General features: G+C 32.9%; 1 protein-coding gene and 1 pseudogene across 8 annotated transcripts in view; both read right to left on the bottom strand.

Annotated features, from left to right (window-relative positions):
* Window positions 1-25,378, bottom strand: part of Nbea (neurobeachin) — a 760,086-nt gene that overhangs the window by 546,683 nt on the left and 188,025 nt on the right. For all 8 annotated transcript variants that reach the window (XM_004631077.2, XM_023714988.1, XM_023714990.1 and 5 more), the window contains 6 exons: window positions 16,226-16,378; window positions 14,246-14,414; window positions 11,603-11,682; window positions 8,359-8,421; window positions 8,170-8,267; window positions 6,954-7,046 (listed from right to left, as the gene is read on the bottom strand). In XM_004631077.2, the coding sequence (XP_004631134.1) occupies window positions 6,954-7,046; window positions 8,170-8,267; window positions 8,359-8,421; window positions 11,603-11,682; window positions 14,246-14,414; window positions 16,226-16,378 (656 nt within the window). The remainder of the gene's footprint in view (window positions 1-6,953; window positions 7,047-8,169; window positions 8,268-8,358; window positions 8,422-11,602; window positions 11,683-14,245; window positions 14,415-16,225; window positions 16,379-25,378) is intronic.
* Window positions 7,255-7,392, bottom strand: LOC111816743 (annotated as a pseudogene).

The following is a 25,378-nucleotide window of genomic DNA, read 5'->3' as shown; positions in this document are numbered from 1 at the left end:
ACTCATCCACATGGCTGACACTGACAAAGGTTCTACAATCTGAGGTACAGGATCTCAGGATAAATCCTGAGGGGATTTCACTGACCTTATCAGACCCCAAAACTACACCTCTTGTTGCATAGGTCCTGCTTTACCTTGGTCTTAACCATTCAGCAGAAAAGTATAAAAATGAAATAGAAGAAGTAAAGCTATGCTGTTATGTTGAGCTGTAGGGGACTCAGGTCAACAATTTCTGACATTGCCAGTGAAGTGGAAGACCCAATACTATTATGGGCTACTGGACTCTTTAAAATATTTTGCTGGTTTACACACCTATAATATTCAAATAACGGAACTTAACAAAAAAACGTATACAGATGAATGTCCATTTTGTATCTGTGTATTCAAAGCGCTTAGGATAGATATATAGTTACATTCTCTTATTGAATAGAGTGATTTGTTCTAATGGAGTTTGTAAGTAGGATATCATGTCCGCATCTTGTACAGCAATTAACCACTAGGAAGAATGTATGCAATGTGCTAATTATTGAAACTGTCCTATCAATTTGATGTGAAACTGTCTCATTGCTATTTGTTTATCAATAAAATTATGGGAAAAAAACTTTATTCTTCAATCATGAAAGCATTTGCTTCTAAGTTTTGGGCTATGATGCCCTGACAATTTCTAATTTCCCTATATTTTTCCCATTTAATAAAAGGTATGTGATACTTGCTTAATTTCTATGAGTTTTTTTGTTCAATTATTTTGACATATTCTTATAAGGTAATCAGTGAATGGTGGCATATAAAATCGTTTTTGTCTAATTTGATCATTTTATATCTAAGGATACCATTTAGTTAGTAAATTTACTTTAGTCTTACAGTACAGTATATTTTCAAGAATATGACTAAACCCTTTCTATTCAGTCAGCTTTGAAAAATACATCAGTCAATTTCGCTGAATCTCTGTGCATTATCTATTCAATTGATTGTATACTGAAATTTATAGTCTATACTATTTTATCAACTTAATACTGCATCTTTAATGTATTTCACTATATATGTATATCCATGTGTACACACATATATATTTATAGATTTACATACTTGCAATAATTAATGTTTTCAGATTTAGAACCAAAACATCATCTACTCAATTCTGCTATTCATAATTCATAATGTCTTTCTACAGTCTGGTTTGAATATTTTTTTTTTTTTTTTTGGCAGCCTTAGGAAGCCTTCAGAGCATTACTGGTTTGGCGTGAGTATCTGGGTTCAAACCACAGCACCTGAGCCTAACTGCTTTGTTTAAGCAGGCACTTAAACAACTGAGCTAATTGGCAGGACCCCTTAAATTTTTAACTTTGAACTCAGTTCTGTTTTTTGCTATTATATGTTATCTGACATTTTTTTGTTCCAACAAGTCTGTACTTTTGTTCCTCATTCACATATTTTCTTTCTTTCATTCTTTCTTCCTTTCCTTTCCTTTTCTTTCTTTCTTTCTTTTTTTTTTTTTTCTTTTTTTTTTTTTTTTGTGGAACCGGTGATTGAACTCAGGCCCTCGTGCTTGCCAGGGAAGCACTTATTCTATTGAACCATCTTCCCTAGCCCCTCATTCACATAGTTTCACGAATTATACAAGTCATGAAGCCACCAAACAATTTAAGAAATAGCACAATAAATACTTTGAAGATGCTTGTTCACAGTCCCATTCTTCTCATAGTTATGTGTACTTGATATAATATATTGTGGTTTATTTCCATATATGCCTTTCAGTAGATGGGCATATACTCCTCCAAATTTATAATTTTTGTCTTCTTATGTGTTTAGTGTTTACTGCTAGGTTTATCAAAGTTAACTTTTAGGTCACTGAAATTCACTTCTAAGTACATCCAACGTATGGCTATCCCTCAGTTTATTTATGTACTCTTCTGTTAAAGTTCTCTGAAGTTAATTATGCTGTTTCATTATTACCAACAACTGTACATTGAAAATTTGTTCTCATATGAATTTCTCTGTATGAAGAACACAATTAGCCATATGGTATGAGTATTTTATTTTTCAGTTTGTCAAAAAGCTCTCCAATGTGACTATACCAATAAAGAATTCTCCCATTGACTTGAAAGTTTCCACTAATACACATCCTTGCCAACATTTGGTATTATCAAAATCTGAAAGTTGATGTCAAATGATATTAAATAAAAATTTATTTCCATCTCAATACGAAAGTGTCATCCATTTGTTATACATATATCACTTAAAATTGTTTTATCTACTTGGCAAATTGTGTCATTCTCATTTTATGCTACACTTGCTGTCCTCATTGATTTTTTATCTTTCCTTTTTTTTTTTTTTTTTGTGGTGCTGGGGATCGAACTCAGGACCCTGTGCTTGCCAGGCAAGTGTTTATTCTACTGAGCTATCTCCCTCACCCCTCACTGATTTTTTTTTGCCTGAAAGCTTGTTTCTCTCTATTCAAATGTTGCTTTATCGTATTTACCATTTAATTGTTAAAATAATTAATACATTTACCTATTAAGACATAAAATAGAGAAATTTTATAATCAATCCATAACTCCCTCCTCTGTCATTCTTGGCAGGCTTCCAATATCGTTTAAAAAATTCTCAAAACTTTTAATTTACTTGTTACATTCTTTGCCCCTTTTAAAAATACTTCATTCCACAGCAAAGTTTTAGGTTCATATAAAATAAAAACAAAGAGCAGACAATGCTGTCTCCCATTTCCTCTTTGCATATACAACCTGCTCTTCAGAAAACAAGGCCACAGCAGAGTTTTCCATTTATTATAACTGCTTATTAACCTTTTTAATGCAAATACAAAAACCTTATTTCTTTTCCTTAAGTAGACAATATATATGTTTGAGTGTATCATTGTTCCATTCATCTGAGATAGCATCTTTTCATAATTATATTCCCATAAGCACTTGGGTCAATCAATTAATTTTTTTTTCTATTCATGACTTAACTGTGTAGGACTGGTTTCCTCTGTTATATGTAGTCTGTGGCTTTATTTTATTAAATTTTACATTAGTTTGTCTTGCGTACAACTTTCTTTACTCCACAAATCTGAGAAATATTATCTTTTATCAATTTCAGTAATTTTCCATGAATGGTGTCTCTCTGCCATTCTCTCTTCTTTTTCTGTAATATTTATAAGACCTGTTAAAATTCTTTCATTCTTTCTCTATAGTTCTCTCCTCCATTCAATGTGTCATTTTTGTCCCTTTGGTGTTGCATCATAGGTAATTTTTTCAGTTATATCTTACAGTTCTCTTGAAGTCTACCTGATTTTGTATACCTTCTTAAGACAGTTGTTAATTCTTTACTACCTTTCCATTTCTAGGCATTAACTAGGGTTATTAAAGTAAAATGTGGGCATCCCATGTAGGATCCCTCCTGTCTCTCAGGACCTATTCCTAATTCCCATTGCTTTTCCCCCATTAAATTTTTCTACTCTAAAAAAAAAAAAAAAAAAAAAAAATTTCCAGTGTGTTTTAAACTTACCTTTCTTCTTAAGTCTTGTTTCTTCTATTTTGCTTGATATGCTTGGCCTATGAAAACATCTCTTACTTTTGTATGCTCAGCTACACATTTGAAAGGGAACCTGACATATTTCTAATCAGCATTTCTAAATTTTTAGTAATGCAAAGTTTTTCAGAACATTTAGTTTTGTCATATTTTTTCTCTTATCAAGAACTCATAGTCTGGGGCCCAGGAGATGGCTCAATAGAATAAGTGCTTGCCTGGCAAGTGCAAAGCTCTGAGTTCAATACCTTGTTCTGAAAAAAAAAAAAAAAAAAAAAAAAGGAAAGAAAAGAAAAGAAAAAAGAACTCATAGTCAAATGTACATTAAATCTCCTATCTTCTATTTTTTCTCTCATTTTACATTTCAGTCCCTATTTAAGATCTTCCAGTATACTAATATAGATTTAGAGCAAAAATCATAAATTAAACAAATGCATATTACCTTCAGTGCTCTACTTAAATCTCCAATGTTCTTTGTTTAAAACATTGTTCTTTATATTTGCATTTCATTAGGCGAATAGTTTGATGAATCTTGCTTATCTCTTGTCTATGATAATGAAAGACCCTTCATGGCAAGTTATTATTTTTCATAATTAAGCGTCTCAGTCAGAGCTTATGATTTGAATTTTATTTTTTAAAATCTTTCCAGTTTTTTTAATATCTTTTTTTGTGTGTGTGTGTGTGTGTGTGAAACCGGGCATTGAACTCAGGCCCTTTCACTTGCTGGGGAAGCGCTTATTCTACTGAGCGATCTCCCCAGCCCTTAATATCTTAAAGATAATAATAAAACAATAAAAATACAGAATTTCAAAATAAGATAGGAAAATTTACCATGGTTATTATACTGCATATTGTTATGTTCACAGTAGCTGCTCAGATTACCAGATACAGGCATGCAAAATTGATCAACATAAGCACTAACTGTTCCTTTTAATGAACTAAGAGAAATTAGTAGTACAATTATCTTAGCTATCTTGTGTATGTGTGTATGTACGTACACACACACACACACACACACACACACACATTTGTTTAGATAGATTCATTCCTTCCTTGTTTTTTCTTTCTGCCATCTCAGTTATTAAAGTAGAACAGACTTGAAGATTTTAGAGTAGCAAATTAGTTATATGTTGCCTGACATAAATAACTGCATTATAAAGAAATATCCAGCCAATCTTTCCTTCAGACATACAGCTTTCATGTTGATGTCCGCCTAAAATCTCATCTGGTAATAGGTGAGAGTTTTGCAGGTGGTTTGATTAGTGTGTGAATGTCATTAAGAGTATGATACTGGAAATGAGTGTGCCTAACACTCCATTTGTATGTGGGATGCACCAATTAAAGAAGTATAGCCTGGATGGGGTAAAAGAGAGGAGAGCTTGCTTGCTCCTTTGCTGCCTCCTGCCTGCTTGCCGTAATTTGCTTCTCTACTATGCCCCTCTGCCATGTCATTCTGCCTTGTAATAAGCTGACTATGGACTGAAACCTCTACAAACTGTAAGCGATTATATATTTGCTGCTTTAACTTAGAGTATCAAGTATTTTATCTCAGCAACAAGATAAGTAACTCAGCTAATAGAGTTTATGGATTATTTCAGTTTCAATGCCAGATACAGTGGTATTTCAGTTTATGAACTTAATCTGCTCTACAATTTTGGAAAAGATGGCCATATTTGTGTTTGTATGGAAAGGACAGTCCCAGTCATGTCTGTCACTAGATGTAGAGTTTGCAAACAGGAACAAAATTTTGCCAAATGCTTGTTTGTGAACCAAATTGTTTGTGAAAACAAACAAAAACATTCATGAACTGAGGATTTCTGTATAACTGACAAGTAAAATATTAGGAAGATGGTCTAAGTTTGATAAAAGAGAAACAATGGTAAATCTGCTGACATCAGCACTGACTTTAAGAGGAAAATATACTCCTAAACAAGACAGGACTACTAATAATTTTATAGTTACAAAGACATATTTCAAGAAAATTGCATGCAAAGTTTTTAAATACAGGTGATCTGTGTAAATAAAACTAGAAATAATACATGTAGTATGTCTTTAAAATATGCTATGAAAGTCAAAAACAACCAAACAGTATCTATGATTAGATGTAACAAAAATAAATGTAACAAAATACATCACTTATTTTGATAAAAAAATCAAAGTATATGAAACTGATAGAATCTATTCTAAATGCAAAAAACATAGCAAAGAAAAGTAATTTAACAAGATTTAGAATAAAAGGATATGTAATATAAATGTGAACAAAATAACTAGGAATCATGATCTCAACACTGGATCAGCTAGAATATAACTCAAAAAGCAAGACCTAAAGTTAAGAAGGATACTTAGTAGCAATGTTGAAGTATGCAGTATGTCATATATGGCTGCTCAGAATTGCAGTTTTCATCAGCATTACCAACAATTCTGTAAATGTAAGCACCAAAAAGAAGGGGCAGCACTGGGGTTCTGTGAGAAACTTCATCTAGTACTACTGGCTCATTTATATAGAATATGATCTTATAAGACAATATCCATGCATTGGACAACACATTACAAACTGTAAACATTAAATCCACAGTTGTTACTTATAGCAAAAGTATTTTTAAGTATTGAAATTCTATATGTAGGAGAAAGAAATTAGGTAGTCTAAGATCTTCAAAACATAATCAATAAGCCTACTATTACAAAAGAACACAAATAACAAAATACTGACTCAGCATGTACAATTAACATCAGTTCACAGAGAGACGTCAGGATACACAATACCCTTGCTGTTTTTATAAAAATCATATCTATATTTACCTTATTTTGGAAAAAAATATTTTATTATTAATATATATAAATAAAATTTCAACTTCAGAAAGAAAACAGAGATAAATTATATTACCCTAATTGTGATAACTTCTCTATAATCTTATATTAATAAAACATTACTTTATGAAACATTCTTGACAATGTTTCTCCTCTTTTTATTTTTTGGGTTTTTTTGGCAGAACTGGGAATTGAACTCAGGCCCTTGCACTTGCCAAGCAAGCACTTATTTTACTGAGCCATCTCCCCATCCCCTCTCCTGTTTGATTTCCAGTCAATTCTGTTTGTTTTGTTTTAATATACTTAGTACAGGGTCTACAAGGTCTCACTATACAGATCGTACTTGTGATCCTCCTGTTTTCAGTCTACCAAGTGCTAGGATTATAGGCTCGCGCCACCACTCCCAATCTCAACTGCCATCTCAGCGCACCCCAGAGGTGCTTCCAGCATGGCATACTGAGGATCGAACTCGGGTCACTGAGTCTGCCTAAGCAGGTACTTTAATCTGCTAAGCTATTTGGCTAGTCCAATTTCCAATTAAATCTTATTTAGAGGCAAAGCTCCTAAGAATAAGTTTTAGTATATATTTCTAAAATTCACAGTGAAAAATATCAACTTACTTGTGACCTAAATGCTTCAGAAAATATCCCAGAACCTTCAGAGCTTGAACCCAGATACTTTCACTTTTAGATGCCAATAATTTGTAGATCACTCTAAAAATATACAAATTATTTCATAAGTACTTACTAATATAACAAAACTAAAAATACTTTAAAATTTTTTTTCTTTAACATCACTTTTATTTGCATTAGGTAATCATTATTTCTTTAACTTTCTTTTTTTGAGGCAATCTCACTATACAGTCCAAACTTAATTCCTCTTGCCTCAGCTTCAAGATCACAGATCTATAACCACTACAGTAATATTCCTTATTTTATGTATCAAAACTTGAACATAACAATGAGTTCTAGGTTGCAAAAGAGGATTTTTTTTTTTTTTTGTACCTGTTCATTTAAGTTTTAGTCCACAAAAGGTAAGACAAAAACACATGTTAGTGCCATGGTAAATGCAATGTGGCACTGGGCCTAAAATTTTTAATACATAAAATATATCTGAGGATTTTTATAATTCCTTTGAAAAATTAAGTCTTAAATTCATGAGCATATTATGACAGAAACTTTTTCACACATTAAAAAGTTTCTTTGTAGTCATCATAACTAGAGTTCGGTTTCATATATTTTTGGTTTGATCCTCTTGTTCCAAAAAATGTTTCTCGTCTATTTTTCTCAATGTACTGTCAGTGCTTCAGGTCACCATCTTAAATACAAATAAAATAAATAACCTCTCTTTGATATTACTGTATCAGTTGTCTTCTCTAACTCATATTTTATGCTACTATTAATCTAACAAAATGTCAATGAACACATCATTTCCCCATCTAAAATTATTCAAAGTTTATCACTAACAGAAAAAAAAATTACTAGCACTCTATGTGTCTCACATGTTTAGCTTCTATTTCTTTCTTGGGTCTAATATAATACAGTTCTCTTGCATCATCTTTTTGCTAGAATACATACTCTTTTTTTTTCCCCTCTTTCAAAAAAATCAGCTTCTCGCATTATTTGAAATGTCCTTATAACACTAATTGCTTTATCACTTTTCATAATTCATGAGACCATTTATCGCTTGTATCAGTTTCCTTAAATATTAGAGAATTAACAGCTTTCTCTGTTTATTTCCTCCTCATGTGTAAGGATTTTTAACATTCATTGAGACATCATTCTAGAATGAAAAACTGTGCTCCATTACATTCTAATGATAGCATCATAATCATACCTTATTCCGTTCCTTTGATCAAAAGCTGGTATCATTGAGGCTGGGTGTTCTGACATTAAAGCCACTAGTAATTGTAACACATCATGAATATTTTCATCCTGTATAATAAGGATTGCCAGCATTTATTTAATAAAATTTTTATTCTAAAGTTTTGAATAAAATGATTAAGATAGACATTACATGTCCTACCTCATGCATTGTAAGTAGGTAATTTAATATACTCTGAAGTTCATCTTCCTTCACTCCTCGATCCTAAATTTTGAAAAACATTTTATTATTTAATTTAAACATAAAATTCAAACTTTAAATACATCAAAATGATCACTGAAAATAAAAGGACTTTAAAAGTAGAGATTTTAAAATAAAATTCCCCAAGTCCTCATAATAATTTATTTTCACTTTTATTTAGAAAATTGTATCTAATTTTAAGTTCCTAAAACTCTATTTAATATATCAAAAGTTAGCATATTTTGATCCTCAATTGTATTCTTATTACTATTTGGTGATTATTTAGATTTCTTCAATGAATACATATACAAGAATTTACAGTACTGAATGTTTCAATGTAAAATGGCTTCTAATAGTCTCATGTTCACAGGTGAGGCTTTTCAAAAGTGACTGGATCATGAGAGTACAATACTCATCAGTGGACTCATCTATTGATGACTTTATAGTTAAGGCGTGTGAGGAGGTCAGGCCTTGCCTGGAAGGGGTAGGTCACTGGAGGCACAACCTAGACAGATGTATTCTTGCCATAATTCCTTCTCTCCCTCTCTTTCGGCTTCCTAGATACCATGGATTGAGGAGCTTTCCTCCACAATGCCCTTCTGCCATGTTGTTTGCTATATGGAGTCAGCCAGGCATAGACTGAAACCTCAGAAACCATAAATTTCACCTCCTTTATAAATTGTAGGAGTCAGTTATTTTGATTCAACAGCAGGAAAGTGATTAATACAGAAAATTGTTACCACAGAGTGGGGTCACTGCTTTGACTACTGCTGATAATATGGATAGGAAGTGTTTGGAACTCTTTAACAGAAGGCGTTTGCAAAGATTCAGAGATAATGGATAGAGAAACCTTAGACTGCTGGAAGAAGAACTTGATAGGCAATCTTTGAGGAGCTCAGAAGACCAGAATGCTGACAAGAATGTGGACAGTAAACATCAGGCTCAAGAGAATTTAGATGAGAAACACTCCAGTGGAAACTGGACTCAGCTGTTCACGTGATCTTCTGGCAAAGAACTTGCCTGCATTCTACCCATATCTTAAGATTTCATATGAAGTTAAATTTAAAGGCAGCAAACAAATCTGGCAGAGGGCATACCAAGGTAGTCCAATGTTCATGTGGTGGCATGTTATTGCTGGCTGCTTTTAGTGAAACTTATGGTGAGAATCATAAGCAAAGAGAAAAGCCCAAAATATTCACATCTAATTCGTTAAGAAAGTAAGTGCATGTAAAGTGGGATGAAGGAGAATGTCATTGCTGAAAGGCTTAGCCATCACTGAAAAGAAGTCATATACAGTGCTATACAGTGCTACTTTGGCTCACAAGTGTTTTTGTTTATAAATAATTTTTCACAAAGAAGTATTTGGTGAAATTTTGTTTTTGTTTGCAAACTCCGCATCTGATAACAAACAGGACTGCAGTCATCTTTCCTACACAAACACAAACATGGACATCTTTCCTAAAATAGTAGAACAAATTGAGTTCATGTACTCTGACCAGAACAACTGTAAAGATAACTTGAGGGCATATCATAAACCAGCCAGATCCAACCATCAGAGGATCTATAAATACAAATTATTTGAAGCACTTTTCTCTGAAAAGAGAAACCAAAGGTGTCAAGCTCATTTAGTACTGCCTAGAATTGTATTCTAGAATTTAGCCATCTAGGTAGTTAGAGGCCCTTTCATCCAGGGGTCCCAAGAGACAGTAGTTGCTTTAAAGGCATACTGAGTACAGGAGCTGTAACATGGAGGCTTTCTCAACATAGAGATGTCAAAAGAAGGTCTATGATGCCAGGCAATGCAGCTTTGAGAAGGCAGTGAGCAAAGCTGGACAAGTAAAGTTGAAGGTGAAGTAAAGACTAAAACTTAAGAGATTTCAATAACATGGATTTTCTGCTGACTAAAACCAGATCATACTGGAACCACACCAGAAGGGTAGCTGTCCACATGAGTTGAGTAGCAACCTCCATAGGTCACAAGGTTGGTACTGTTTAACTCTTACACAGCTCACATTTCACCACATGTCCTGGGTGCTGTTTTCTCTGCTGGATTTCAGTCTTACTTTGGTCTGAGTCTTTTTATGCCTTTATTCTTGGATTTTGAAATGGCATTGTTTACCTTGTACATGGAAATATTTAACTTTCTCTCTGACTTTCATAGGGGCTCATGTTAAGAGTTTGCCTTGAATCTCAGAGAAGACTCTGAAGTCTTACACCTGGATGTTCGAGCAATAAATATTAGAACTATCAAGACTTTGGTGACTCTTGGAAATGGACTTCATGCATTTTGTACAATGTATATACATTAGCTATATCGAGTCTTGGACTAAATTTTATGATTTCGATCTGCAGTGTTTAGAGGTGTAGCTTTACGAAGAAAGCATATTGTGAGCGTGCTATATGTAACTATTAATTCATCGATGAATTCATAGATGAATGTACTGTTAGGACTTGGGGCCTACTTGAAGAGGTCACTGGGGCATGAATGCTAAGGATATGTTCCTGATTCGTCTCTGCTTCCTCTCTCTGCTTTTTCATTGTCATGCACTGAACAGCTTTCCTCCACTGTTCTCCTCTGCCCTGCTATTTCTGCCTCAGCATCAACTACACATGAACAGAACTTTCTGAAACAATGAGCCAAATAAATGTGTTTGATAAGTGCAAAATTTATATTGCACTTACCAAATACTCTATCCCAACAACAGGAAAGTCACTAATATATTTATCAACTTTTTGTATTATCATACAATTATAATTTTATTTTCCTTTTTTCTATACCTATGTAATATTTCTATATACCACACAAGATTTTTGAAACTGAAACATAGAACATTTGCTAAAATAAAATATTTATGTTTGATTCTTACGTATGTCCCTTGTCTTTTCCGCCACCTCCATTAATATGAAGGATACTAAAGACCATTGAAATAAAAGTGCAACAAATGTTAGTACTACAAATTATAAATTTTGGAAGCAATTCATGAAAGGTTGTTACTATTAAGTTAACAATAATAATGCAAAAATAGGTCAATGAGGGGCCAGGGAGATAGATCAGTAGAATAAGTGCTTGCCTGGCAAGCACAAGACCCTGAGTTTGATCCCTGGAACCATAAAAAAATTTAAAATAAAAATAATAGGTCAATGAAACCAAAAGTTACTTTTGACCTAATATATCATAATTGTAAAATACATAAAATTATTTTACCTTTAAGATGAGTTGTTTCAGAAAAAGCAGCATAAATGCCCGAAGTGATATAATTTCTTTTTGTGATGGCCGGGGGCCCTCTAGGATGAAATAGGTAAAAGGAAAATAGAAACCCATGGTATTAAATAAGTTTCATGTAATTACTTTTATATGCTATTAAATTCATTAATAATTAGGTTTATTAAAATGGCAATATTTTGTTAGTGTTATATCAATTTAGTAACATCAGAGAATCTAAACATAAATTTTCAGGGTTTTGCCTACTTAAACTTAGTCACATAATGTCAGATTTAAGAAATGAGAGTTCAAATAATTTCTGAATAATTTCAAACTGCAAAATCACACAACTACTTTTTTATTTTTATTAACAGGTTTCTTCATATTTCTTCTACTCTCAATTAAACTTGTTTTCATTTACAGACTATCCAGATTCACTCCAACTTCATAGAGGAAAGCAGAGAATAAGCGTCCCAATGTACCTAATTGTTTTGTAGCAATTTTCTTTGTCATACATAATATAAAATATAATATTGTGAGCACATGAAAAATGGTTACAAGGGAATAAAAGTTAAAATGAGAATTAAAATGCACATACTACTTCAATCAAAATGCCTACATTCTAAAATAATTACTTGTGAAATATCTAATTACCAAAAAAATCATAAAATGACATAAATAATATAGTACATAACATACAATAATGACAGGTTTTTTTTTTTTTTTTTTTTTTTTTTTTGTGAACTAGGGACTGAACTCAGGCCCATGAGCTCGCCAGGCAAGCACTTATTCTACTGAGCTATCTCCCTGGCCCCAATAATGATAGTTTTAAGAACTAAAGTTAGATCCCCTAAATCTTTAACCACTAAATCTTTCTTGGAAATACATAGCTGATTTGTCCATTTTATCAGTATAATCCTTTCATATATAACTTTAACCTCTTTACCCAACAAATGTTTATATTCAGATTGTTACACAGGCAAATTGTCACCTAAATAATTCATTCCACCTATTACTAAAAAATAAATTTCTTCCCCATTCTGACTATTAACAATTTTTGCTGCACTCCTATCAACACTACAACAATAGCCCTTTCCCTTCTTATAAATACTTTTAAAAACTTGTCTCATTGTGAAATAAAGCACACATACAAAACGTATACATATAACACTTAATGAATTATTGTAAAATCAACACTGTATAATAACTTCTCTTAGGTCAAGAAATCAAACACTAAAAACAGCCTGGTAGGAAAAACCATTAATCATTGGTGTGCTAATAAAGAAACTACATATAACAAAATGGAGTGACAGAGTCTTGATTTACAACACTTATGATTTCTACTGTAGAAATACTCCCATCGCTACAGATTTGCAAACCACCAGTATTTCAACAAGCAGATTTTAAAATTCATGATAATTTACGCAATGAACCAACCTGCCCTGCATACTAAAGCCCTCATACTATACCAGCCCTCAGTTCTGAACCACGCTTACCTTCTTGATAACAACCTGTTTTGCTCTCCCACTAGAGAGAGCCATTCTCTTAGTAATAGTCTACCTTATTTTAATTTTTGCTTACACTTAATAAACTAGACAAGATATATATATATATATATATATATATATATACATATACACATATATATGTATGTATATATATATATATATATGACTCAAGTTTGTGTTTCTTTCTTTTTGTATCCTTTTAAGTTTAGATTTTAGAAGGTCCTTGATTAGTGATAGGATTAGGACAATAAAGTCACTTATAGCACAAAATACATTATGAGTACTGAATGAATAAAATGATAGAAGTAAAACAAGGAATAATAAAGATAAAATTTAAGATAGAGATCTGTCTGTGGTAGGCAACAGTAATATGAGACAACAGATGCTTATATACAATCTACTGGTAATGTTCTATCTCTTAAATTTGGTGATACTGAGGTTTATTTTATATATACAGATATGTGTATTTATCTCCTTATGTTTATAATATCTTTGAAATATCTATAATTTGAAATATTTGAGTATATATTCTTTATATTACTAAAGGAAAAGGTGAAAAGAAACCAAGTCTGGTAACACTAGCTCCTGGAGTATATTAACTTTTTATTCATAAATCACTGAATTATTTTACTTCTATATTACAACTTGAAAAAATGAAAAACCTGACAACGGGGCATTGTGGTGCATGCCTATAGTCCCAGCAGTCGGAGAAACTAAGGAGGGAGAATTACCAAGCTCTGGCCCAGTCTTTGGTAATTTAGGGAAACCCTATCTGAAATTTACAAGAAATATAAATAGAGTCACAGATATGGTTTGTGGCAGACTCTGGGTTCAAACTTCACTTGGGAGGAAGGATGCATAGGAGAAGAAGAAGAGGGTGAGTGGTTGAGGGAAAAGTGAGAGAAGGAGGAGAAAGATGATTAAAATAAAGACTACTGTTCATTTATACTTGCCTGTATTCCAAAATTATTTAACACTGACAAAGTTCTTAACTTTTTAGTATAAACTACTACAAATATTCCTGTCTTCTTCATAAAGAAGATAATGGTTAAGATTTTTAGTTTCATAGTCATGCACTATAACAATATTCAAAATATAGAACAATAGAGAAAAAGTGTAAACATAGTTATGTACTTACCTAATCCTTTAGGAGTAATGCCACTACTGTCAGCAGGATTAATAACCCAGTAGTAATATTTTAGTGTGTGCATTAGCTGTAATACTGTTCCTACTCTGCGTATGGTAGTGTAGATTGTAGCCGTTCCAATAAACTCAGCAGACAAGTAAGTATATAAAGAAAGTTGAACCTAATACAGAATTAGCCAATCATTAAAATTAATGTAAAATATCAAGGGTTCTTAAGTATACATTTATTTTACTACAAATACAAATTAGTAAAATTGAAGAAATGAGCACTCATTATAATTTAAAAATACCTTTTTATAAATATTCTATTTTATAAAGAAAAAAATCAAAATCAATATCCTACTAAAACTCACTTTAATAATCTTTATTATCTAGTAAGTCTAATCAAGATAACATACTCAATAAAAGAGCCAGAGATATAGCTCAGCACCCCCTGGCAAGAGCAAGGTCCCACGTTCAATCCCCATTACCACAAAAAAAAATTAAAAAATAAAAACAATTTAATAACCACTGACAAATAATTTTAAATTATTTAGTACTTTAATTGAAAGTGATAGGAAAGTCAAATAATTTTAAAAGTGAGCTTGAATAAACTTTAGAGGAAATATTTTTCAGTTGCTCTTAGTTTATATTGTTCTTCATGGAAATGTAATTAACATCATTCAGCTGCTACAGTATATCTAAATGAGTAATATTGTCAAATGTACCCGAAGTTTATGTAATTTCAAATTTTGTTCAGCTACTACAATAGTAAAAAGTTGCCTTTTAGAATCTGACTCCATGACACAACAGTGACAAATGAAACACCATGTGAAGAAGGAACAAAGTTCAGCTTTGGGTTTAGTTAAGTAAGTAATAATGGAAACTGTAACAAAAATCCTAACTTAAACATTATCTAACCAGGTATATAAGAGACTTAAAAAGCATAAAATATATACTCAATTGAAAATATCCAAGGGCCAGCCAAATAGCTCAGCAGATTAAAGCACCTGTAAGCAGGCACACGGTTGGATCCCAGGGCCTGCTGTGCTGGCCCCACCCCGGGGGCACCCTCAGAGGACGATTAAAGCTGGGTGTGGCAGCATGTGCCTATAATCCCAGAATTTGGGAGGCTGTACACAGGAGGATCACTACGAAGTCTGATCTACACAGTGGGACCCTGCACACCCTGTCCTAAATACAGAAAAAAAGAAAGAAAGAAAGAAAGAGAGAGAGAGAGAGAGAGAGAGAGAGAAAGAGAAAGAAAAAAAAAAATAAATATCCATCTAGGGGGCCAGCCAAAGAGCTCAGCGGATTAAAGCACCTGCAAGCAGGCTCAGAGGCCGGGGGTTTGATGCCCAGGCCTGCTGTGCCAGCTCCACCCCTGGACACACTGAGACAGCAATTGAGACTGGGCATGGTGGCGCACACCTGTAATCCCAGCTCTTGGGACGCTGTAAACAGGTGGAGCATTATGAGTCCTATCTATTAGTGAGGCCCTGAACACCCTGTAGACCCTTCCCTAAAAAAATACAAAAAGAAGAGAAAATATTCATCTTAATTTCCATTAGAGCATCATAGAAATAAACTGAAAATACGAAATGGTAAGGTTTTTCTTATTTAGAAAAGCCTTACAAAATGTATTTATTCAAACACAAATGTCATTTTTATGCCATGATATAAATTGTGTGTTCAAAATGAAATGAATTTTTCAGTCAAAATGATTATTCATAATCAGTGCAGTAAATTCTCTTAACTTAAAAGGTATGAATCACACCTAATGACATAAGAATACACTATTATACACAACTAAATTTTTAACTGTAGTTTCATTTAATATTTCCATATTTAATATTTATTTCTGATATTAATTTGACTGCCTGACTATAAAATAAATTTTAAAAATTAATGTTTTCTCTTAGATATTTTAAATACATTACCTACAATTTATAATATTACATTAAAATAAAATGAATGAAAATAAAATTCAGACCTTTGCAGGTGTATGTATCCAAATGGCCGGGTTGAATAAAATGTGATCACAAAGCTGCTTCAGCAAAGGTGCTCCATGAGATAAACCATCAAGATATTTTGCAAAGGATAAAAACTGTTCTAAGACCGCTCTAGTTATATGAACTCTTGATGACTTAAAGAAATGAAACACAGAAATTATAGTTTAAAATAACCATGATATCACAGTGAATAATTGCAGACTTAGCATAAGTACAGATGAACTTTTCATATGCTAACCCTAACAGTTTATATACAAATTTTATTTTTTTGTTAGTAAAATTTTCATAATACTAAGAAACTAGGATGTTTCTGTGATTTTATTTAGAGCACTTTTTTGACAATTACAGATAAATAACTTAGAATAAACATGTAAAGCTAATCTTAGTTCATTATAAAGAAATACAATCACCTCTATAATCACAGTTACTCAGAAAATAAAATAATATTTGTCACAAAATAAAATAATGGTAAGGATGTGGTTCATTGGTAGATTAATCGAACATGCTTAAAGACCTATTTTAATCACCAGTACCACAAAAGAGGAAAGCAGGTAAGGAAGGACTGAGAGAGGAGGAAAGGAGAGAGTTACAAATAGATTATGAATAACAATCTAAAAAATGACAAGCTTTCAGGCAGAAAAATTGTCATGAAATGAACATTATAATGCAAGAAAAAAATAGGAATGAGAAGAGCTTTCACTCAACTACCTCCAAATAGAAGTTAAAATAAATTAATTCTACCAATCTACTTTCTCATTGCAGAAGTTCCACATCCACAAATACACCTTGCTTTAGCATAAATCTTTCTGACCTATCCATAATTTCTGAAAATGCAAATGTAACTCCCCTTCATATACTCTCCACATTTGGCTTTCATGATCCTCAAATTACTCTTCACTGTCTTTGGCTTAAATATTACTTCTTTGGTCCTATGCTCTTTGTATTTTCTTCAATGACACACTATGTTTCCACTACTACATATATTACTGCTTGTAGTCACCAAAATATAAATTATTTTCAATGATATTAAACAATAAAATCTCTCAGTAAAAGTAAGCCACAAAGCTTAACTCTTTCATAAAGTTCTACAAACCTATTAAGCATTTATCATGCTGCTAGTTCAAAATCAGATTTGCTATATGGCTCAAAATTTTGATGGCTCAAAATTTTTAAAGTTAAAAATCTTACTCTTTCTATTGACTATGGTACATGTTAAAATATTTTAGATATACTAGGTTAAATGTATATATTATTAAAATTAATTTCACTTGTAATTTTTCACTAAAACATTTTACACTGTGTATAATGCATGTGCTGTATTCTAAATGAAAAATGCTGCCCTGGAATATAATTTCAGATAAAAATGTTTTAAGATATATAAAATGCTCTTGATTAAAAACAATATTTAAACTAAAATTTCAAAAATATCCTGACCTACATAAGTCTTTGATCCCTCATTTTATGATACTTTCTATAGTATCATGGTGTTCCCATCAAAGGAGGATGAATTATCTGAATTAACATTTAACCCTGCAGTATATATCACATTGTACCTTTCCATTTTCCACAGATTGAGGTCTAAATATCAGTATAGACTGAGCAAGGTTTACAAAGACTAACATTGCCTTATCAATTTTAACATCCATATGCATTATTTACATTCATCATGCTCAGGAAAATAGCAACTCATTTTATTAATTTTTATTTGCTACATAAGAGTTTACAAATTCACATGATCACAAGTAGTTAAAAATGTGTGGATCAGGGAAAACAACAAGAAAAAGTGATGGGGACTGCTTTGGGTAACTAACAAAACTAAAATTAAAAATTAAAAACCTTTTTATTAAACCAAACAAAATTATTTCTTTAAATCAATTTTACCCATATCACACGTTTCCTTTTTTTGCTTTTTCAAGATGTTTACTCAATGTGCAATAAAGAGATTTGCATAGATTTACTTCTTTTTAAAATATATTTGGTACAGGGTCTCACTGCAAAGCTCAGACTTCTAGTGATCTACTGTATTCAGCCTCTCCAGTGCTAGGACCGCAGGCATGCACCACCATGCCCAGTGTCGGTGGCTGGCTCCGTGCATCTGGGGCAGGGCCGGTGTGGCATGTGGTGCCAGAGATCAAACCATGGTCCATGTGCTTGGCTAAGCAGAAGCGCAGTCATCTTAGCTCTCACCAGTCCAATTTACTCCATCTTAAAGGGAAGGCAGAGCTCCAGAATTTCAATTTAGTCACTGAAGATGTACTCCATACACAATGAGTACTTACTATCTCATAGGTATCCACCTTGATACTGAAGAGCTAACAAAAGTAAAACAAAACAACACAGGGCAAAATATCTGGCCTTCTAGAACTTGCTTTCCAAAGTATGATAAGGCATAATTATAAAGTAAATAAAATATACAGGTAGATGTACAACATGTGAATGCCTAGTAAACAGAAAAAGTCCTGGACCAGACATGAGATTTGCACAGAGTATTTAAGAGATTTCACTAAGAAGTTGTTTCATCATAACAAGGCTAACAATGACTTTATATTAGCAGGATTGTGTGCTTAATAAAAAAAAATCAAAGGTTTCCATATGTAAGAGTGAACCTGTGATACACATCAACCTATAGTAAAATGGTGATTAACAGAGGTTGGAAAAAGTAGTGGGAGAGTGAATACAGAAAGTCTGGATCTGAGCATAGCACAATGTACATAAGCGCTTATATATTACACCGAACTCAACATGTATAATTTAAATATCATAATTAACTGATTAATATGTATAATACATGTTGCTCAATGGACTTGTTTTTGAAATAGTTATTGTCTAAATTCAAAACAAAAAACCCAAAAGTTTAAACTACATCCCTTACATAGGAAGTATCCCACAAAATACAAATAAAACTTTAAAGTTTAATTTAAATGAAAATTGTGCAAGAGATGGGAAAAAATGATCCTAACAAATATCTGATATTGAATACATATTTCAGTTATTAAAGGGTACATACCAATATTTGACTATAAATGTAAATAATATAGAGCCATATTTTAAGAAACTTCAATAAAAAGAATATAAAACATATTCTAAACTATATGGTTCAGTACTTGTTGAGGCAGTACAAATACTAAAATTTATTATTTATAGATGAACAAAACCAAATAAAACAAAACCAATGGTTATTTAAATACTCAGCCAATTTCTTCAATAGTTATAATTTTAAATAGCATATTTTATATACTTAGTGGTTAGAACATGATCTAACACATTTCACTTTTATGCTTTTAAAACTCTGAAAGAGAATATAGTAAATCTTTTTTTCTTTTTTTTTTTTTTTTTTTTTTTTTTTTTTTTTTTTTTTTTATACTGGGAATTGAACTCAGGACCTTGCATTTGCCAGGCAAGCTCTGCACTGCTGAGCTCTATCTCTGTCATAGATCTTGCTTCTAAACATTCTCAGAAAGCAGGTCTTTAAAAAAAAAAAAAATAGTATTTGCATATTCCTTTTTAATGCCCAGTATTCATGACTGAACCTGAGGAGTTCATGATTCATGACAGGACTGCTGCATATACCCAGCCTGTATCTACTGTGAGACAGGGTGTTGCTAATTTGCTGAACTCACCCAGTATGCTCTGGAACTTGTGATTTTACTGTATTAGACTCCTAGAATGCTTGGATTACAGGAAAGCACCCTACTAGTCATGTGCTTCCTCCCATTCAAATTTTTTACTTTATGGAAAAATAAAGCAAAATTTTATTGCAAAATAATAAGAGAATAACGACAGTTGATACAGTGTTTATAATTATCTTCAAAAGCTATTCCAAGTATAAGACAAGGCCATAAAGGTTCTTACAAAGAAGAAACAGATAATACAAACTTTCTTTTCAATGAACTAAAATAGCATAAATGAAACAACAGAACATATATATTAAAATATTTTCAAACAATATAATTTGAAGACCTTTATGAACTTCTACTTCCTACTTATCTCTCTATATACTTATGTATTTTTTTCTCATTTATGAGAAATCATGGTCTTTATGCTTGTGTGTCTGGCTTATTTCACTTAACATTATATTCTCAAGTTGCATCCATTTACCTATGGATGCCTCAAGCACTCAACTTCAATACATAAATCAGGCTAATCAGGATAATTAGGAGCACATTCATATAAGGAAATAATTCATAATTTACAAAAAAGTTTTGCACTTGCTCACAAATGATACACTAAAAGCCCCAAATTAAGGCCTTATAAAAAGAAGAGGTGCTCTTTTGCTTACAAATTAATATTCTTAACAGTAGGTTTAGTTCTAAAAATGATCTCTAAGAAGTATTTTTCTAAAATTATTCTTTTTTTGGCTTACTCCTACTATAAATAAAATGTATGTTCTCTTTAACAGCATGTTACTTTGATCCATAAATGTACTTATTCTTTAATACAGTAGCCCTGATAGTTATGCACTTATCTTTCTTTCCTGACACAAAAATCAATACTTTTATTTTTCTAGTCTCTTCCCTAACTTCTCAATAAATGTTTAACTGAATTCAAAAATCAAGTAAGAATATAATAGATACAAAAAACAAAAACATAAACAGATTAGCAAAGGGTGAACTACTTGTCTTTAAATGTGTTTATTTCATTGACTGCCTTAGCTAGTGTTCTATTTTGGTGCTTGCTTTCATTTTCTCAAGGGAAGGGGCCAGGGAGATGGCTCAGTAGAGTAAGTGCTTCCCTGGCAAGTGCAAGGGCCTGAGTTCTATCTACAGTTCTGCCAAAAAAAAAATAAAAATAAAAATAAAAACAAACAAAAAAAAAAAAAAAAAACAGTACTCCATTTTCTCAAGGGAATGTGTGTGTGTGTGTGTGCGCGCGCGCGCGTGTGTGTGTGTGCGCAGTCTCACTACGCAGCTTGGACTCATAGTGATCCTCCTATTTTCTGTCTCCCTAGTGCTGGGATTACGGGCATGTGTCACCATGCTCGGACTCCATTGCTAACTCAGTGCACCCAGGGGCGGGGTCAGTGCAGCACCTGCACTTACCTAAGCAAGTGCTTAGTCCACTGAGCTATTTCCCTGACCCTTCAAGAGAAATTGTTTTTAAGCAGACTTATCACTGGATTCATTTTTAGTTACAAGTCTTTAATTCTTAGGCAGAAGCACAACGTGAATCTTCTAGAAAATGCTAAATCCTAGAATTCGAGACATTCAACAATAGGTTACGGAATATCAAGTTTCAAGAAGTACTACATGAGATGTAACTAAACATTTGGAAATGGAATATGAAAAGGGGAAAACAACTCTTGAGCTCTAAAAGTAAGCAAGATAGGAACCTTCAGTATTACAAGCAGAAAATTACATTCAATAAAGTTAGATCTTTTCAATATTTAGATGTATTTAGATTTCATGATATCCCTAATAGCTTGCTATAATGGTTCATTGTAAAAAGTTTTTCTACATACAAAAAATGCACAGCTACATATTCAATAAGTTGCAGAAAACTATTATAATTGGGAGAGATGTATCCTGTATACCCATTTTGTACCTTCCAGGACTTCCAGGTCTAATTAGCTCCAATGGTCCAATTCAATCATATTAATCATATGTTAATTTTTGATGGAAAATACAATAATTTATTCCTAAATCCAACAGCAAAATTTAGCATTTTCATTGCAACGTATTTTGGTTCAATATTAGGGAAGACATCAGCTAGCTGATCGAGCAACTTAAAGAGAAGAATCTTGTTCAGTAATTAGGAAAAATGAGATACTATCCCTCCTAAATCTTGATATGAGCCTATTTATAAGCAGAAAAGATACCTGTTACAGCACAAAATCAATACTGCAGTCAGCATACCAGGGATATACATAAAACTTGTGTCTCTGATGACACCACAGAGACTGTGATAACCTAAGCCTGAAGCCCAATTTACTGGATAGTTTTTAGGTGGGGTAAGCGTGCTCTTCAACTTTCCTTATCACATTTCTATATTTGGGAATTTTCTCAGCTATTGGTTTCCAGTTGAGTTTGAGTAACTAGAGACATAAGTATAACATTAAAGGTCAGAAAGAAAATATTACTCGTTCATTATATACCAAGTCATTATACTTCTTTATTGAAGGCCACATTCTGGTCAGAAACCCTTTCCTGAAGCTGTATTTCTTTTAGAGTGATACTCAGTAATACTCTCTCCTTTCTCCTAAACTATGCTGAGTTCCCTTAAAAATGCTTAAAACTTTTTAAATAGCTTTAAATGTTTTCTCAAGAACCCATTTTGAGTATGCATTAGCTTCCAGCCAAGATGGATAAACCATTCATTACTAAACCAACTAGGACTTTCAGTTACATCAGCTAGTATATTTACTTAATGCTTAACGTACTTGGAATAAACCTGTCTATAAAGCATATCAATCCAATAATCCATATATGGATTATTCTCTTCAATTTTCTTTCAGCTCAGATTTTGGCAAAATAAAACAAACCTTCCTAAATGATTTTCATTAAATAACCTAAAATCAGTTAATAAGGACTCATTAAATGATCTTCTTTAGACACTTAAATCACAATTTCTATAGCGAAAAGTTAAGTTACCAGACTTGCTATTAGTTAATAAGAAATTTAAAAAGGAAATCACTTATATGACTATCCTTGCCACCAAATGTTTAAAAATAAAAGTATGTGAGCCATCATCTCAAATAAGTAAAAAAGATATTGTTTTTAGGTAAACAGACAAGCATTCATTTAAGTAATTCAACAAATATTTTTTAAGGCAGGTACACAAATTCACTATTAAGTTGAAAACACATCTAATACACCTAATGACTGAGCACCATAGCTCAGTAACATAGCACACTGTAAAGTATAAGTAGTTTACTCTCCTTATTGTGGGATTTTGGGGAACTGAGGCTTTGCTGTCACAGCCTGGGCATGAAGAGGCTAACATAAGAAAAATTTAACATGTGAAATTGTGATTTCACATTACTCACTGTCATAAATAAAGGGTATAAACTTATGTCAAGTGCAAAAGTTGCTGAATATCATCTGTATTTGGAAAGAAGAAACCTTGAACTTATACCACAGATAAAATTCAAAACTCAATTCTAGATTTATTACAGCTATATAATAAAATAATTTTCAAGCAGAAATATCTTGAGTATGGTGCATACACCTACGATCACAGCTGAGGCAGGAGGCTCACTATGAGCTCAAGGTGGGTCTTAACTACATAGCAAGTCCCTGTATAAAAAAGATGAATAAATAAATAAACCTTAAAAAAGAAAAAAAAAGCAGAAATAGATGCTTCAATACAGGCTCATCTTAAAAAAACAAGAATTTTGATACATGAAGACCTTTTCATTAAAAAAAAACTACTTAAGAGAGAAAAGACAAGTCAAAAAGAGAGTTTTGTACTATACATCTGATAATGTATTCATGTGTTTTTGGTTTTTTTTGTTTTGTTTTGTTACTGGGAATTGAACTCAAGACCTTGTGCTCGCTAGGTAGGCAAATGTACCACTGAGCTATATCCTGGGCCGTATGAATAATGTATTCAAATCCAGAATATATATAGAATCTCCACAGGATATAAGAATGGCAACCCAAAAGGAAACGAACAAAACCTTCAACAAATACTTAACAAAGGAGGATAAACGAAAGTACAGCATAATAGGAAAATATATAGTTTTCATTAGGAAATACAAATTAAAATACATGATACACCTAATGAACTACATGCAAATTAACAAATTACAGGCCATGTTAAACCCACTCAGAAAGCTATGATCAAAAATATAGCCTCTGGACACAGCCAAGTCCGGAGTGTGAGTAAGACCTTCATCCATGCGTAAGACCTTCATCCATGCTCCTGAACCAGCCCAGGCCCGGTGTGTGAGTGAGAACTTCCACGGTGCTCTCGGGACCCCTCCAGACACAGCCCAAGCCCAGGCCTGGCATGTGTATGGGAGAGCTTTTGCACTCCCCTTTGCCAGATGGATCCCTCTGGAACCAACCCAGGCCCCACCTGTCAGTGAATCCTCCTCTCCTGCTCTCTGGACCCCTGCAGACCCAGCCCAGGGCTGGCATACAGACCTGAGGTGAAATTCTACTGCTGAAGTCCTTGCACAGACTCTAGAGACCAGAACCACGTAACTGATCCAGGAGCAGAACATCTTGTTAGAGGGGCACAGTGGGATCACTTCCATGGGCTGCACCAGGAAGGTGAGCACAGCAGCCAGACTGAAGTCAGGCAAAACTGGATTAAATCAAACTTCATAGATCTGCATTGGGTAAGCTGAGACACTTTGCTAGACCCAGATCTATAAAAGCATCCTCCCTCATTCTCTTGACTGAGACTGGGGGCAAAAGGTAACCGGGATGAACTAGTCTGCCTGAAAAATACCAGGTACATCAAGGGGAGGTGATCAGACAGAACTTACAACTAACGTAAAAACAAATTCCCAATTTAATATCTGCTTAGCTATACAGACATAATGATTGCTCTTACTAAGATACAAAGCCATGACTTACAAAGATTGTCAACTGCTAAATATCATTACCCATTATTAGTGTTCCTTGATGTAGGTCTGTAAATAAAAAAACTTTAACTGTCTTAATCATATAACCACTCTTGGGTAAGAATTTCATTAGATGCTAAGGTTATAACTGCACCATAGATCTAAACCGAAGGTCGGAGGACAGGGCTATACAAAATGACAAAGAGAAGGAGTAAAATGCAATCTCAGGTCCCGAGCGACCCAGGACAGGTGCAGAAGACACTAGCACAGAAGATATTGGGAATCACACAGGTGAAATGTCTAAATTAATAAGTGCCTAAAGAAAAGGAACTGCAGAAAGGTATAAAGGAACTCAGATCAGAAATAACCTCTGAAATAAAAAAAAAATTCTGAATTAATAGTGTCTGAAGTAAAGAACCAAATGCAGAAAAATATAGAGGAAATCAGACCAGAAATAATCTCTGAAGTAAAAAAAAAGGAAGGATAACTATAGTGAAAGAATTAATAACTGCTTCTCAAGAAGACAATGATAAAATAGAGGAGATTAGAAAAACAATGGAATCCTTCAATGAGGAATGTAGGAAAGAAATAGGTCGCATGAAGCTGAGTCAAAGAGACACAGGAA

The sequence above is a fragment of the Octodon degus genome, unplaced genomic scaffold (assembly GCF_000260255.1).
Source record: "Octodon degus isolate 3935 unplaced genomic scaffold, OctDeg1.0 scaffold00038, whole genome shotgun sequence".
NCBI classification, from domain to species: domain Eukaryota; kingdom Metazoa; phylum Chordata; class Mammalia; order Rodentia; family Octodontidae; genus Octodon; species Octodon degus.
The sequence above is the reverse complement of the archived record's forward strand: the minus strand, read 5'-3'. Positions and strand labels throughout refer to the sequence as shown.